The 15537-nt window shown below is 40.7% G+C and overlaps 5 protein-coding genes across 5 annotated transcripts; 4 read left to right on the forward strand and 1 right to left on the reverse strand.

Annotated features, from left to right (window-relative positions):
• Nucleotides 1–1617: 1617 nt before the first annotated feature.
• Nucleotides 1618–3126, forward strand: LOC137953868 (transcription factor MYB90-like). Its single transcript, XM_068801407.1, has 3 exons — nt 1618–1806; nt 2150–2279; nt 2651–3126. Exons 1-3 carry the CDS (start codon nt 1689–1691, stop codon nt 3060–3062), a joined length of 660 nt encoding a protein of 219 aa, XP_068657508.1. The 5' UTR covers nt 1618–1688; the 3' UTR covers nt 3063–3126.
• A 2402-nt stretch (nt 3127–5528) lies between these two features.
• On the forward strand, nt 5529–6046 carry LOC137952744 (uncharacterized). The gene is made up of 2 exons (XM_068799802.1): nt 5529–5846; nt 5957–6046. The coding sequence occupies exons 1-2, from the start codon at nt 5529–5531 to the stop codon at nt 6044–6046; spliced, it is 408 nt and encodes a 135-aa protein (XP_068655903.1).
• A 754-nt stretch (nt 6047–6800) lies between these two features.
• On the forward strand, nt 6801–9808 carry LOC137952745 (pentatricopeptide repeat-containing protein At1g79490, mitochondrial). The gene has a single exon (XM_068799803.1). It carries the CDS (start codon nt 6801–6803, stop codon nt 9213–9215), a length of 2415 nt encoding a protein of 804 aa, XP_068655904.1. The 3' UTR covers nt 9216–9808.
• A 1337-nt stretch (nt 9809–11145) lies between these two features.
• Nucleotides 11146–12723, forward strand: LOC137952746 (organic cation/carnitine transporter 3-like). The gene has a single exon (XM_068799804.1). The coding sequence runs from the start codon at nt 11146–11148 to the stop codon at nt 12721–12723; it is 1578 nt and encodes a 525-aa protein (XP_068655905.1).
• Nucleotides 12724–13134: 411 nt separating this feature from the next.
• LOC137954012 (uncharacterized) lies at nt 13135–14733 on the reverse strand. Its single transcript, XM_068801590.1, has 3 exons — nt 14392–14733; nt 13909–14256; nt 13135–13747 (listed from the first exon to the last, which is right to left on the reverse strand). Exons 1-3 carry the CDS (start codon nt 14707–14709, stop codon nt 13253–13255), a joined length of 1161 nt encoding a protein of 386 aa, XP_068657691.1. The 5' UTR covers nt 14710–14733; the 3' UTR covers nt 13135–13252.
• Between the last annotated feature and the right edge of the window lie 804 nt (nt 14734–15537).

Genomic DNA, 15537 nt, shown 5'->3' on the forward strand with positions numbered 1-15537 from the left:
GACTTTAGGAACCTTGAGAAATCAACTAAATCCTTGTAACTGCGCCAGACCTGGGATTTTGCAACAAAATCCAATTATCATGGCCAGCTTTTTAAACAGTTTCCAAATCCCACTTTCACGTGCTAGAATCCATTCACCGGTAACCCCCTCCCATGCCCAGAGAATTAAAATATTCTCCTAGAGTTGTTTTATTATTCGACGAAGCAATTGTCATGTGCACACCAGTTGTATGTTAAAATCCTCCTTTGTTTTCTGCTCTGGTTTCAACCTCCGACAGCTCTTTGTCCAGCAGTACTGAGATTACTTGTCTCCTGTTTTCACGGATTTCTTCACGGGAAATTTTTTTACTTATCTGCCCAAGAGCAGGATAATGAAGAGAAGACAGAGGTCATACCGGCCATTCAAGGTCAAGCTCATCACTCCCAAGTGATTGTGTTACCATTTAAGGTTTTGGTAATATGATTCTCCTCGTTTTGATCCCATTAATGAATTTTTTTGGTCTTGTTCCGTTGTTTCATGCATGGCTGCTCAATTCTTTCAGTTTTACTGATGATATGGAAGGGTTTATCAAGTTTTGATATGTGTTGAAACCTGTGCGTTAAAAGGCTCAAACCTTTTAAGAAATTAACCCTACGAATCTTATACAAGGATTGACCCGGTCGATACAAACAAATATTCCAATAATATTTTGAGGGTTTTGTTAAAGATTAAGGGAGTATTTGAACCAATGAGTTAATTTTTTTTTATATTTTAATTTTTATTATTTAGATTTTTTTTATGTTGATTTCCGTCCATTATTGGTAGGGGTGTCACCAAGCCAAACATATGCAAGTCAAACTCGAACATATGCAGGTTCGAATTTAGCTCAACTTGATGCCACCCCTAATTACTTGTTTATGTTCAAGTAGAATAAAAAATCAATGCCTTTTATTTACTATTTAATTTAAATAATATAATTTAAATTTATTAAAATAAATTCATATGTTGAAAATGAATACTCTTATTTAGATATTTTATTTATTTTCTATTTATTTATTTTAATATGTAAAAACAAAAAAATTATATAAAAATTTAAAAATAGAAAAATACAAAGATAGTATTATTTTCAGAGGATAGAATATTATTATTATTATTATTTTAACAAATTATTTTATTTTGAAATTGGCATAAATATTATAAAATAGTTTTTTAATTATTTAAACCCTAGGCATCAACAAAAACAAAAATACCTGTTAAAAAAATAACTTTCTTATAATTTTACTTTTATACAATGCCACAAAAGGGTTCCAAGTGACTAAAATATAGTCCCACAATTTTTTTACAAAAAAAAAAAAAATGAAAAATATAAATTGCAATTGGTTGCAACAATGGAGTCTTTGTAGAGAGTTGCCATGGCAGAGAAGGAGACGTCCATACCTTTTGGTCTAAGAGACTCTAAAGTAGATGGACTGGTAGATGGTTGCAGGGAAATAGAAAAATATGTTAGTGTGTTTAAGCACGTGGTCTCTCTTTCAATTGAGCCTCCATTACATATATACCTGCAACTGAGTTGCCTCCATCTTCCTTATCACAGAACTCATACACACTCTACTTTCTCTCTCTCTGCTGCTGCTGCTGCTGCTGCTGTTTTTTCTCTTCAGATAGCATCACCTCCTTTGCCCCCTGTGCTCTCTTCTTCCTTCTTAAAAATGGGTCGGCTCCAAAGTGTGAGAAAAGGGTCATGGACGGAAGAAGAAGACCTTCTGCTCAGAAAATGCATAGACAAGTATGGAGAAGGGAAGTGGAGGCATGTTCCTACAAGAGCTGGTAAATTGGCTTTCATGGCAGAAGGATGTATATGATCATCTATCGATATTCCCTCTTGAACTATGAACTATCTTGTGTTTGCAAAGAAAACCCAGTTCTCGGTTTGAGTAAATTTTTTTTCAGCAAAAAGATGTCTGGGAATTCTTCAGTTTCCTTTCTGGAATTGAATTATATGTTGAAGTCATTAGTTTTCTGTGGGGTTCATATGATTTTAACTTAATCTCGAACATTCTGAAAGTTCCAGCCTTATCTTCTTCATCATCATCATCATTATCATCTATCTTCTTCTTCTTCTGCTTTCATTCTTGCTCTAATTTAAATTTGGACATCTGCAAATTTTCAGGTCTCAATAGGTGCCGCAAAAGCTGTAGGTTGAGATGGCTTAACTATCTTCGTCCAAACATCAAGAGAGGTGACTTTGCAGTCGATGAGGTTGACCTTATCATCAGACTGCATAAGCTTCTGGGCAACAGGCAAGTCCAAGATTACCAGTTCATAAATAAAACTCAGATTCTCCAGTACAGAAGTTCACAGAAATCCATTGATGAGACTGTTTTAATGGGTTCGTGGGAATTTAAGGATCAAAGCTAGGCAGTTGTCACTTCCTACAAACTTTCTTCCAATTTTCAGTTCAATGGGGCATCAGTTAAGAATTAGTAAAAAAGATATCCGACCATGAAATTTAACTTGCATATCGTGGTCGCTCTCCTCTAAATTCAGAAATCATGGCCTCTAGGGAGCAAAAAAATGCTGTCATTTTCTTGATCTCATATTAGCATATTTTCTGTAAACTTCTGCACAAATCAAACTGTAAATTCACGACTGACGCGATCATTTTGTGCAGATGGTCTCTCATCGCAGGAAGGATTCCGGGAAGAACAGCAAACGACATAAAGAACTTCTGGAATTCTCACTTGAGCAAGAAGCTGAATTCCGAGAACAGCATGAGATTACCCAACTCAGATGCATCTAGTCCAAGCCCCAGCTGGTCAATGGGTCTTGCCATGGGTTCCGGAGTAGACGAAACCCTGCAACGGGAAGAAGAAGGCTTCACTGGCCCCGCACCTACAGAGCTAAACCCTTTGGAAGAAGAGGATTCATTCTGGAAAAGTCTGCTGTTTGAGGTAGAGGAAGAAGCATCGAAAAGCTTCAGAGATGGATCCAGTGACACAGCCCATGGTAAAGATGACTTGTTTGTAGGCTTAGAAGGTCTGTTTTCAGATGGCAATCTCTGGGACATGATTGGCAGTGATTGAACAATTAAAGAGTACTTCTCTTGAACCGATGTTAATCATTTTTGCTGCTCACTGTTGCCTCAACTCCTACCATTAATGGGTTTTTTTCTTCTTCTTTTTTTACCATACCTGTACATCAATAAATGGTTCTGGGTGGAGAAGATCTTACTTTGAATTGTCTTGTAAATAGGCAAAGGCCTCCATTGAAAGAATGAATAGTCTTGTGAGTGACTCAGATTGTGACTAAAGGGGAAGGGAAGTGTTGTTTCTTTCTGTACAAGAGTTGCAGACAGATTTGTGATTTCTGGGTTGAGAAGCGCGTGGGATGATGGTGACATAACTGAATATATTTCACACAAAAAAGCGTTCAAATGGTGGACTTGCCATGGCATGATGTTTGCTTTTGTAGAAAAATCTGAATGAGGGAATTGAAAAAGTTAACCTGGACCTACTCTCTTTTCACCCTTTTTAGTGTTCTGCTCTGGTCTCTGATGATCATCAAATCAGAGATTGATTCTGTAAATGGAACCCATCAGTAGGAAGAAACGGCATCTTGTGAATATGAAAAAATTGAACACATTAGATGATTCCCAAAAGAAAAGTAATTTTTTTTTAATATTCTAAAGAGATGTCTCTTTTTTATTTTTTATTTTTTTTACTTTTCATGTTGTTAATACATGTTAAGAAATAAATTAAATTAATTTTGGATTTAAATTATATAATAGTTTAGAAAAGTAATGAGATTTATTTGTCATGATTTCTTAAAATCAAGAGAAAATCTTAATTGAATTTTTATTTCTTAAATTAAAAAAATTTGAATCCTTAATTAAGGAATTAAACAATTCCTCTTTAGCCTATAAATAGCCTAGAATTGATTATAAAAATTCATTCTGATGCAATAAAATTTCTCCCTCTCTTCTTCTGCCCGTGGATTAAGCTCCTAAGAGAACCATGTAAAATTGGTTTATACCCTTTGTTCCTTTCAGCTTCAATTTCATTTTTCCCATATAAATCTCTCAATTCTGATAGGGTTTGTTTGGACTATAAATTAAATTAAGAAATTAAATAATCTCTCTTTAGCCTATAAATAGTCTTATATTAATTATAAAAAATCATTATAATTCAATAAAATTTCTCTCTTTTCCTTCTATTGGTGGATTAAAATCCTAGGGTTGAACCACATAAAATTGGTTCATGCATTTTGTTCATTTCATCTTTAATTTTATTTTTTCATATACATTTCTCAATAGATACAAGGTGATACATATAACTTTTGTGTTAGGACGTATTCTTGTACACAATAGGGGGCGGGAACTCTATCGGTTATAACTTATGAAGAGTAAAAATGTCCTAAACCCTTGAATGCGAGATAACAGAAAAATTAATTGAAAATAAATACTCTAAGCGATCAGAATTTGTGTCTCATTTCTTTTTCTTCTCATCGGGCTTGGATCTGTCAAGTGTATTCAACTACTCTTTGACTTGCTTTTCTACATCACTTTCTTTCCACCTTGGAATTTGGATATACTTCATTATCCAATTAAAAATGGTACTAAATTATCATTTTTATAATTAATAAAACCAATGGTTTTAAATTTAATAAAAAAATATTATTAATTAATAATATGTAAAAATATATAGTGTGTTAAAGTTAGCATTTGATAGATTTCCTATTTAATCGTGTTTTTTTATGTTAAAGTATACCATATATTATCAATAAATTAATAATTATACTTATTATATTCGTTTATGTTATTTTTAATGTTATTTATTTATTTTTTATAATTAATCATGTGCATAGTTAATTGGCTCACGTAATTACGGTATTAATGTATAATAAACAGTAATTATTAATTAATATGATATATAATTCAATTAATTAGTATATTAATATATATTAGTTATACGTGTAGTAATAATGTTTGTTTTACCTAATTTAATGTTTAAGTATTATATTTTAATTAAATATACTATTACAAGTTACTAATTCTCTTATTTTTTCATATTTTTCTCATTTTGGAGCACTAACACTGGAAACTGTTTTCCGGTGTACATGGACTCATCCAGATTAACACCTAGTTTGAAGATGAAGTTCATGTAGATGAATGAAATGATTTTAAAACAGGAGATGAAGATGAACTTCAAATTTCATGTTTGTTGACTAACCAAGTGATTTGGATGACTAAGTATGGTTAAACCAATTTAAAGCCCTTAGTTTAATTAGGAATATGGAACGTTTTTTTATTCACGTGAGAAAAGTCCAAGCCACACGAACGGTTCTCACTAGCGTCTCACTCTTTCAACTCTCTCACTACTGTTGGCTATGTATTATTCTTCCATTTGAATGAGCAACGGTCATTTATGCAACTGTGCCGTTTACTCTTGTCTGATTCCTAGTTTTCTTCTCCACTTTCCCATTCTTAGTGCCAAACCTCCCCATCTACGATTCTTCGAAACCCAGAAAATAGAAAGAAGCAGAAACAGGAAATGAGAACAGAACGCGTGATCACAGTGGAGTATCTCGAGCCTTCCATGTCTCGGGAGCTCTTATGCAAGTTCCCAGATTCGTCCGCCTTCGACTTCGACTACTCGCAGAGCGGAATCTGGTCGCCATTGATCCCTCGACATCATTTCCTGCTCTCAGATTCTCCCCTGAAGAAGCGACGAAGAATCAGAGAGCTTTCCGTGAAAATGTTCGAGGAAAAACTCAAGTACGTTGATCTGAAGATCAGGAAGCCAGCGAAGAAGCCGAAGAAAAGTTCCGATATTTCCGCAGACCCTTGTCCTGCCTCCGCCGCGAGAAAGGTCGCTTGAGCTAGAATCTTTGCATTTATATCTTCTACTTCGGCCTGCTCCAATAATCTTTCACCCTGAACTACGAAACCCAATTGATTAATTGTTTATTTCTGTGGCAGGGGTGGGGTAATGTGCTGATGAGAGCAGCATCGAAGCGGTTCAGGAAGCAGAAGGGTTCGTTTATGCAGATAAAGCCCCCAGTTTCATGAAGAAATTAGAAGATTAATCTCCTCTGTGATTTGTCTTCTGTTCATCTTCCATTGAAATTGGTTGCTTCAGATGAAGCTCCCACTTTTTTTTTTTTCGAATTTGGAAATGTGTTCTCTGACTTGATAATGCAGTTTCAGTTTATCTTCTGAAGATTTTTTTTAATGTATTCTGCAATTTCTTCTTGTGTACAGTTTCCATCATCATCAATAGGATGAATTTGGCTAGAATTTCTTTCTGATCTCACTTTAAACCAGCAGCGGCAGGATTTATATTATCCATAAGCAACCCAAACCTGACTGCAACTGGATTTTCAAAACCTTTTGAGAATGTAAATTTTTCTACGAATCTGATCATCCATCCATTCATGCTCAGATCGCGAATAGATGACTGAGATTCAGTCTGATACTAAAATGCGGCTCAGAAAACAAACCCAAAAATTTCAGATCGTATCCTCTTCCATGAAAAATTAAATGCCATCGATCACTGGTGAACAGTGATCAGGTAACTCTGAAACAGAAAGTCTAGATTTTTGCCTTAAATTCAAATGGGAAAAGAAGCTGGTTTCCTCTCCACTGCACTTAATTTTTAAGGCAAAAGTATAAAATGTAAACACTTCTTTTTTACTGGGCCAAAGCCCACAAAAGCCCATATAGTATTAATAATGATTTGTAGTGGTGTTTTAGTAATTTCTCTACTGGAAACACTCGCTTCTTGACTGCTGAAGCGGGCGTGCCTCTCTCGAGTCTCAGAAACATGTATCGAACCGTCTTCCTTTCTCTGCGAACAGCTCTGCCTAAACCCCTAAACCCTAGTCCCCGCTTCTATCCCCTCCTCAATCCTCCGTCTTTGCATCCCCTATTATCCGGAACTTCCCTTCTGAAACATTTCTGTACATCCACTTCTTCTTCTTCATCGCCGCCGTCGCAGTCGCAGGAGGAATGGACGGACGAGATAGTCTACCTGGACGAAACCAACGAGGTTATTTACTCCGGAAAGGGAATACGCGCCGTGGAACCCGCCCGCGACGACCACATCATCGTCGGTGGGCTGAAGAAGCCGCTCACCAATGTCACCGCCGTCGTCAAAATCGTCGACATAGTCAACCGGTGGAAGTGGGGTCCGCAGCTTGAAGCCCAGCTCGACAGGCTCCCCTTTGCACCCACTCTGCCCCACCTGAAGTTTGCGCTTGCCCAAGTGCAGGACGCGGAGGCGGCCTTGGCGTTGCTAGGTTGGGCCCGACGGCAGCTCTGGTACCAACCTAACAACGAAATATACACTCTGCTTTTCGATAGGTTGAACGAGGAACGGGAGTATGATCAGATGCAGTCCCTGTTCAATGACATGATTCAAGAAGTGGTCGCTAGTGATTCAGTTGGTTCGTCCTTTGCGGCTCAGAATCGCGCAATTCAGCATCTGTCTAGTGCTGGAAAATTGGAAATTTCTTTCAACTGCTTTAAGAGAAGTCAGGTTTTGGGGCTGGAGTTTGATACGGGTACCTATAATTCACTTATCACGCTTTTCTTGAACAAGGGTCTACCTTACAAGGCGCTTGAAGTCTATGAAGCCATGGAAGAGTCTTCATGTGTGTTGGATTCGTCTACGTATGAACTGATGATTCCAAATCTGGCTAAATCAGGGAGACTTGATGCTGCTTTTAAGCTTTTCAGTCAAATGAAAGAAGCGGGTCACCGTCCAAATTTTGGTATCTACGCTTGTCTTGTTGATGCAATGGGGAAAGCTGGGAGATTGGATAGTGCTATGAAGATTTATACTGAAATGCAGGCTTTTGGGTTTAGGCCATCGGCTACTGTTTTTGTCTCTTTGATTGAATCTTTTGTGAAAGCTGGGAAGTTAGATACAGGATTAAGGCTGTGGGATGACATGAAGAAAGCAGGATTCAGGCCTAATTTCGGATTGTATACCATGATTGTCGAGTCTCATGCAAAATCAGGGAAGCTAGATGTGGCAATGTCAGTCTTCTCAGAAATGGAGAAAGCTGGTTTCTTGCCTACACCATCTACTTATTCATGTTTATTAGAAATGCATGCTTCATCTGGCCGAGTGGACCATGCCATGAAATTGTATAATTCAATGACTAATGCTGGACTAAGACTCGGTTTAAGTACTTATACATCTCTCTTAAGTGTTCTGGCAAGTAAGAAACTTGTGGATGTGGCTGCTAAGATTTTGCTCGAGATGAAGGCCTCTGGATTTTCAGCTGATGTGCATGCTAGTGATGTTTTGATGATATATATCAAAGATGGATCAGTGGATCTTGCTTTGAGATGGTTGAGATTTATGGGTTCAAGTGGGATTCGAACAAATAATTTTATTATCAGGCAGTTGTTTGAATCATGTATGAAGAGTGGTTTGTATGAATCTGCAAACCCCTTGTTGGAGACATATGTGAGTTCAGCTGCAAAAGTTGACCTCATTCTATACACATCAATTCTAGCTCATCTTGTGAGGTGTCAGGATGAGCAGAATGAGAGGCATATAATGGAGATTCTTAGTGCAACACAACATAAGGCACACTCTTTCATGTGTGGGCTCTTCACTGGCACAGAACAGAGAAAAAAGCCAGTCCTATCCTTTGTTAGAGAGTTTTTCCAGGGACTTGATTATGAGCTGGAGGAAAGTGCAGCAAGATACTTTGTGAATGTGCTGCTTAACTACCTTGTGCTGATGGGTCAGATAAATCGAGCCAGATGTGTATGGAAAGTCGCTTACGAGAATAAGCTTTTCCCCAAGGCAATTGTTTTTGATCAGCATATAGCTTGGTCTCTTGATGTCCGAAGCCTATCTGTGGGGGCAGCTCTTGTTGCTGTGGTACATACCCTCCATAGGTTTAGGAAGAGGATGCTGTATTATGGTGTCGTTCCAAGAAGGATTAAATTAGTTACTGGGGCCACTTTAAAGATTGTGATTGCACAGATGCTTAGTTCCGTAGAATCCCCATTTGAGGTTAGTAAGGTGGTATTAAGGAGCCCAGGAGACTCTGTGTTGGAGTGGTTTAAGAAACCAATTGTTCAGCAATTTCTTCTAAATGAGGTTCCATCAAGGTCAGACATTCTTATGCACAAGCTTAATGTATTGTTTCCTAGCTCTGCTCCAGAGGCTAGATCCTTTTCACCGCCCAAACCCCTAGCTTTTGTGAAAGGGATGTAAGGATGTTGAGAACTAACTATGTATAGATTTTGTACTAATATAAATATCTTTCTTCAAAATTTTGCTAATTATTAATTTTCTTTTCCTCTCTTGACTTCCATTGGACTTGTAACAAATGCATGCATGCGGCTTTCCTATGCCCTCATGTATATGCATCCTAAGAACAATGTACATCTAAAGTCAGTTTCATAACATTTGGATACTGATTTTAAGGTTTGATGGTGAGCTAAGGGTATCAAGGGAAGTACTTATAATTCCTAGCTGAACACCTCATTTCTCTTGATTTCAAGAACTGAAGAAGGTGAAAGACATGACAGATTTTTTGTCACTACTAATCTGAAGGTGGATTCTCTAGAGAGCTCCAGAGGGGGAGCAAGTGCAGAGTTTGTCTATGCAGACACAAGAAACAAAGAGTATGAAATAAGCAGAAAAAGGGTCAAAATGAGAAGGAGGAGCAGAGAGTGAGCTATCGCCGGGTCACTCATTGCTTGGCCAAAGCATCAGCTATGCTGTTGGTGTTCTTAGGTGTGTGTAACTACTCGCTGTCCAATTTAAGACTGTCTTCAATTTCATGATATAATATATCTTGATGTAGAAACCAATCTAATGTGGAAGTTTTAAATGATGTTGAAACGCTTATAATATGAAATATAGGATGTGAAACATCCTGCAGTACTAAAGACATGCATTGCATTACTGATTAGGCCCCCCAAGTGCATACCTTGAATTCTTCCATCATAAGGAATATTTCATTTCATTTAGGACTCTAGTTTGATCTTGCAATAAGCCAGAAAATGCTCCAAAACTTCTCAATTCTTTCCATGTTGTTCTATATCCTTGGGTTTGTTTTTTTGCTTCTTACATGGTAGAATTGATCTGTTTCTCTGTTGCAGTAAGGGAGGTACTGGATAATTGTTGAAACCACTAAAACTGTCTTATTTGCAACTGACATTTTCCAATCTGAGTGCTCTGGCAACTTTAAAACTGGGAGGAATTTCTTACTCATTTATGTCTGTAAAATGAGGGATTATTGGGTTTAATTTCATATTCAGGGCACTCAGATATTCATAAAACTGTCTCATTTATGTGAGTAATACAAAAAACAAGGACAATGGAGGGTGAATGAGACTCATTCACATAATAAAAAGATTTCTTTAGATCTCTGGATTGTATTCTAGACATTACTCACACTATTGTCTGATAGTTGGTGTCTTTCAATGAAAATCTTGTAATTGTAGTACATAGCATGAAGTTAAATGCAAAAATAAAAATCAAGGACTTGAATGATCAACCTTGGATGAGGTCAATACTGTCAAGATGAAGACTGGTTTCCAGATGCTCACCCCCACCCTGGTTTCCATATGAATCGATAATCCTGATTTCATAGCTTTCCATTTCCAAACCGGTGTGTTCAACCGGATTGAAGTGGATTTGTTCTTATTTAGGCAAAAACTGAATTTACTTGTAACTCCTAATTAGCTGATGGTTAGATTAGCTGATTTCATTAATATAAATAAGCTGGATTAAATAAAGATTCTTTACCTTATCGTCAGAGCAAAATATTGACGATGTCTTTTGTCTTATCGACTGATCCAATGCTACCAAAAACCAGAAAGAATCTTATTCATTCATGCTCATATCCAGCCTTCTCTAGCCACATCAACTGATCGAGCACGTCTTCTAAAAATAAATAAAACTAGGTGCCAGAAAGACCAGAACAGACTGAATCCGGTATCTTCCCGGTTTGAACTAAATAAAACCGAAGCATTATCCTTGATAGAAAAAGCCCTGGTGATAGAAATCTAGAATACTACTACGGTTAAATTATCGAAATTCATAGTATTATAGACGAATTCTAGTTTTGCAACCTTTATGACCCCGTCAGTTCTGTTTGCCTCAAAGATCTGATTCGAAGAGGTTCGGTGCTCTAATGGCAGACACCTCTCCCCTTCTTTCTCCCTCAATCTCGCCTGAGCTAGAGGAAGACAGCATCAAGAAACTCGCCGGATCCCTTGATGACACCATAGAGCAGTGCATCGGCGGATTTGGCCTTGCCCAGCTTCTCCAGGCCGTGCTGGTTTCCTTCGCCTGGGTCTTCGATGCACAGCAGACCTTCATCAGCGTTTTCAGCGATCAGCAACCTTCTTGGCACTGTACAGACGCCAATGACAGAGCTTGCCGGTCTGCAACTAGTCCGTGCGAGCTACCCATCAGTTCTTGGGCGTGGGACAGGCCGTTGCAGACGTCTATGGTGTCTGAATGGAACCTCACTTGCGGTAGTTCTCTTCTTGCAAGCCTTCCAGCATCTTCCTTCTACGTCGGCTGCCTCCTCGGCGGTCTCCTCCTCTCCACACTCGCCGACTCTTGCCTCGGCCGCAAGAATATGCTCCTCCTGTCTTGCTCTCTCATGTCGCTGACCGGGATTTTAACCGTCTTCTCGAATAATGTATGGACGTATTCTCTCCTGCGATTCGTAAGCGGTTTTGGCAGGGCGACGATCGGTACCTGTGCGTTGGTTCTGTCGACGGAGCTCGTGGGGAAGAAGTGGAGAAGTGAGGTTGGTGTCATCAGTTTCTTCTGCTTCACTCTCGGGTTCCTCTCGCTGCCGTTGTTGGCTTTTCTGGGTAGCGAGTCCTCTTGGAGAGTCCTGTACCTCTGGACATCAGCCCCCACGCTTTGCTACTGTCTGTTTGTTTATTTTCTGGTTCATGAGTCGCCTCGATGGCTCTTCGTGCGTGGTCGGATAGACGAAGCCATTAGAACACTAAGAAAGATCGCCGCCACTAATGGACATGAACTAGACTATGACTTGTCTGGGTTTTGCCCTGAAGAGGAGCCCCAAAACGTGAACATCTTCTCGGCGATGAAGATCTTGTGGGAGAACAGATGGACTTTCCGGCGACTCTTGGCGATGATGGTGGTGAGCTTCGGAGTCGGACTGGTGTACTATGCGATGCCGCTTGCCGTCGAAATACTAAATTTCAATCACTTTCTGAGCGTCACCTTCAACGCTCTATCAGAGTTACCAGCCGCCCTGCTCACTTTCTTTCTGATAGGGAGATTGAACCGAAGGAGCATGGTGCTGGTGTTCACCCTCCTCAGCGGAGCGACCAGCATAGCCTGCGGAATTATGTCGGAAAGAGGAGGGAAAAGAACGAAGTGGGTACAGATTGGGCTGGAGGTGGGATCCTTCTTCAGCGCTTGCACCACCTTCAACGTGCTGCTGATCTACACACTGGAGCTCTTCCCCACTTGCGTGAGGAATTCGGCCGTATCGCTGGTGAGGCAGGCTGTGGTTCTTGGGGGCGCGTTTGGACCTGTTCTGGTGGCAGTAGGGAGGAAGGAAGGTGGGTCTCCTATATCCTTTGGAGTGTTCGGTTTGGCGATAGGGCTCTGTGGCTTGTTCGTCGTTTCCTTGCCAGAGACCCGAGGTACAGTGTTCTGTGACACCATGGAAGAGCAAGAGAGGGAGGAGAGAACTGAAACTCAGGATTCTGCCAAAGCATGATGAGGCGATGCAACGTGTTTTCTTTTTTTATCTGTTTCCACGAATAAGGAGATCTGTTGTATTTTTCGTAGAGCAAGAGGAGGGAGAGGAGAGGCCTGGAACTCATGATTCTGCCAAAGATGATGAGGCAATGCAACGTGTTTTCTGTTCGTCTCTTTCCAGGAACAAGGATAACTGTTGTATTTTTCTTTCTGTGTTCATCCCAAACAAAAATCCAGCACTTTGTTTTCATAAAAGACCAGAGACACCTCACGACCTCGTCTAGAATGAACTCCAAGCCTTAACAATCTTACTAGTTACTACTGGATTCAAAACCAAACTAATGCTAAAAAGAATAAAGATTCTCATTTCGATTAGGAATATCGATACAGAATTACAGATATACATTCCACAAATGTAACTCTGCCCTGTTCTTGATGAATGGGTCATTAATCCAATAATATCTCCCACAAGAAGTCATCCTGTAGTTTCTCCAAAAGAACAAAAAGAGAGAGAAAAAAAAAAATCAGTTTAAGTTACAGTTTCACCACTAATCCCGGGACCCCAGTTCGTAAACATCCGCCGGAGGGATGAAGTATTCGCCGGAAAGTCCCGGGACATTAAACACAACATCATCGATTCTCCATAACTCCTCCATTTTCGCTCTACTGTGCTGCATGGAGATATCACCGAAGCGGAAAACGGTCGCCACCGATCTCCCCTGGTGGGCAATGAGGACCCCGTCGACTTCCCTGTAGTCCTCGACGCTGCTGGTGATCGTGGTCTCCCAGTAGATGGTGTCGGAGCCGGGGGTCTGGACTCTGGTGAGGTGGGAGTCCTCCATGTATACGAGGAGTCCACTTCTTTGACTGAAGTATCCGAAGAGGATGTGCCTGATCACCTCAGCGGGGCCTTCGCTCCGTGCGATTAAATTCCTCCCATCGGCCGCCACTTTGAGGACGAAGCAATCTTCGCCGTCGATTCGTTTCTCGCCTAAGCATTGTGCGTTGGCGAACATGCTCGCTGTGATCTTGGGGTCCAGCCCCTAAACAAACACATATATAGACACATATTAGTAACATATATGGCCCTAAATTCAAAACAGGCCAAATTTTTTATATTTTTCCATTAAAAATAAAAATTAAAAACCCATGTCCCAATATGCCTCTATGTAATTCCAAAAAAGCCCCCACCAGCTTCACGTACCTGGATGAGCCGGCGAAGCGGCCGCTGAGGACCCTTGGCAGCGTGTAAACCCAACCAAGGCGTGTGTCGCCAGACAATCTTCCCATTGCTGCCGGCGACGACCTTGTGACCGGCGAGCACCATCTCCAACGACCACATTCCCGGCGACATCTGCCAGAGCACAAAACACCCGCTCTCCCCACCTCGTGGACCCGCGCTCCTCACGTTTTTACCGGGCCCAATCTCCGTCTCGCAGTAGACCATCTTCACCACGCCCGTCGTGTACAGGCTTTTCCTGCATTTCTGCTGCTTCAAACACCCCGTCGCCGCCAAGTACTGCTGGACTATGTAATGCGCGGTGGAAGTCTCCTGAGTAATAAAAAAAACATAGATTTCAGTTACTAGTTATCTCAGAGCGTCAGAATTTGTCAAAGAATTTCATCAAACAGCTGAAAAACAGAGAATAAAGCAGCTGGAAGCTGGACTGATTGGGAAGAGTCTTACAATGGGGATGCCTCTAACACAAGGCTGAGGAACGGGGTCATCAGGCAAAGAGATAGGAGCAAGCGGGCATCCAAGCACACCCAGCATGAGCTTAAGATCAGACCTGTTAGTGCCGCCATTATTATAGTCACAAGTTGGTGAACCACCACCGCCGCCAATAAACGACCCTCTATCTATCTGCGTCCTGACCCAAGCTCGAATTATCTCCCACGAACTCTCCTTCTTGTTCCCATCACTGTACGTGTCCGGGTCCGGACCTTCCTGCAGAGGCGTCAGCGGCTGCGTGCACCACCTCCTTCTAGCTCGATAACCCATCATAGAACGAGTATGATGACCCAATGAGAGAAGAAGGAGAGGAAGGAGAAAGAAAAACTGAAGAGGGGGGCGGGGATTTATTGGATCGAGTGAGGCGAGATATTCTGGGGAAGAGACAAAAGAGACAGCTTATCTGTCCAACGGCAGGGAATGATTTTAATATGGAGAGGGACGTTGGTGTTTGTGTTCCCCTCTTTTGCTTTAGTCACTTTTGCTTCAGACATTACGGGGAGAAGTGCAACATGAGAAGCACATTAGAGGCTTGAATGTGCCACTAGTGAATCATATAAATAAATTAGACTAGTTAATCCAACTTAACTTTATGTGACATTAACATGCTAACATGAGTAGTGATCTTAATAAGAGCTTCTTATGAAAGTCTTACAGTAACATTTTCTCATATTATAACAACATTAACACCTCCATCGGACCCGCCTCTGAAAAGACAAAAAGAAAAGCGGCAAAGACCTAGAGGGTACACTTGCCCGTATTCTGGTCGTCGTGGACCCAAGGATATTCGCCCACGTGCGCGCAGACCGGATGACCGACCGCCGCACCGGCGCTTGGACCGGGGTGAATGGACCGGCCGAGTGTTTCGGGCGCGTGCCGGTGTCGGCGTCACGGCTTACGCGAAACGAAAGCGATGTTGAGGAGCGTTTCTCGATTTTATGCGGACGGCTGGTCGGACCGGTCGGACCGGTTGCCGGCCTGCTTCTAAGCTGGAAGATTCACTTTTAAGGAATCATCCATTTGATTGAACCCCATCAGCAATGAAGAAATATGGAAGCAGAAAAGTAAAGAAGAGATTTCAATGGAGCCAGCAGATCTTTG

This window comes from Aristolochia californica, unplaced genomic scaffold, assembly GCF_029961685.1.
Source record: "Aristolochia californica isolate CCGP_79_NKW_82.1479 unplaced genomic scaffold, dmAriCali1.0.hap1 SCAF_16, whole genome shotgun sequence".
Classification (NCBI taxonomy): Eukaryota; Viridiplantae; Streptophyta; class Magnoliopsida; order Piperales; family Aristolochiaceae; genus Aristolochia; species Aristolochia californica.

Excerpts from the sequence above, each read along its gene's own strand:
- LOC137953868 (XM_068801407.1), top strand. The coding sequence starts at position 1,689 with ATGGGTCGGCTCCAAAGTGTGAGAAAAGGGTCATGGACGGAAGAAGAA. Across the intron at positions 1,807-2,149 it reads GCATGTTCCTACAAGAGCTG|GTCTCAATAGGTGCCGCAAA; the intron begins GTAAATTGGCTT and ends GCAAATTTTCAG. Across the intron at positions 2,280-2,650 it reads CATAAGCTTCTGGGCAACAG|ATGGTCTCTCATCGCAGGAA; the intron begins GCAAGTCCAAGA and ends CATTTTGTGCAG.
- LOC137952746 (XM_068799804.1), top strand. The coding sequence starts at position 11,146 with ATGGCAGACACCTCTCCCCTTCTTTCTCCCTCAATCTCGCCTGAGCTA.
- LOC137952745 (XM_068799803.1), top strand. The coding sequence starts at position 6,801 with ATGTATCGAACCGTCTTCCTTTCTCTGCGAACAGCTCTGCCTAAACCC.
- LOC137954012 (XM_068801590.1), bottom strand. The coding sequence starts at position 14,709 with ATGATGGGTTATCGAGCTAGAAGGAGGTGGTGCACGCAGCCGCTGACG. Across the intron at positions 14,257-14,391 it reads GTGTTAGAGGCATCCCCATT|GAGACTTCCACCGCGCATTA; the intron begins GTAAGACTCTTC and ends TTTATTACTCAG. Across the intron at positions 13,748-13,908 it reads CGCTTCGCCGGCTCATCCAG|GGGCTGGACCCCAAGATCAC; the intron begins GTACGTGAAGCT and ends GTGTTTGTTTAG.
- LOC137952744 (XM_068799802.1), top strand. The coding sequence starts at position 5,529 with ATGAGAACAGAACGCGTGATCACAGTGGAGTATCTCGAGCCTTCCATG. Across the intron at positions 5,847-5,956 it reads CTGCCTCCGCCGCGAGAAAG|GGGTGGGGTAATGTGCTGAT; the intron begins GTCGCTTGAGCT and ends TTTCTGTGGCAG.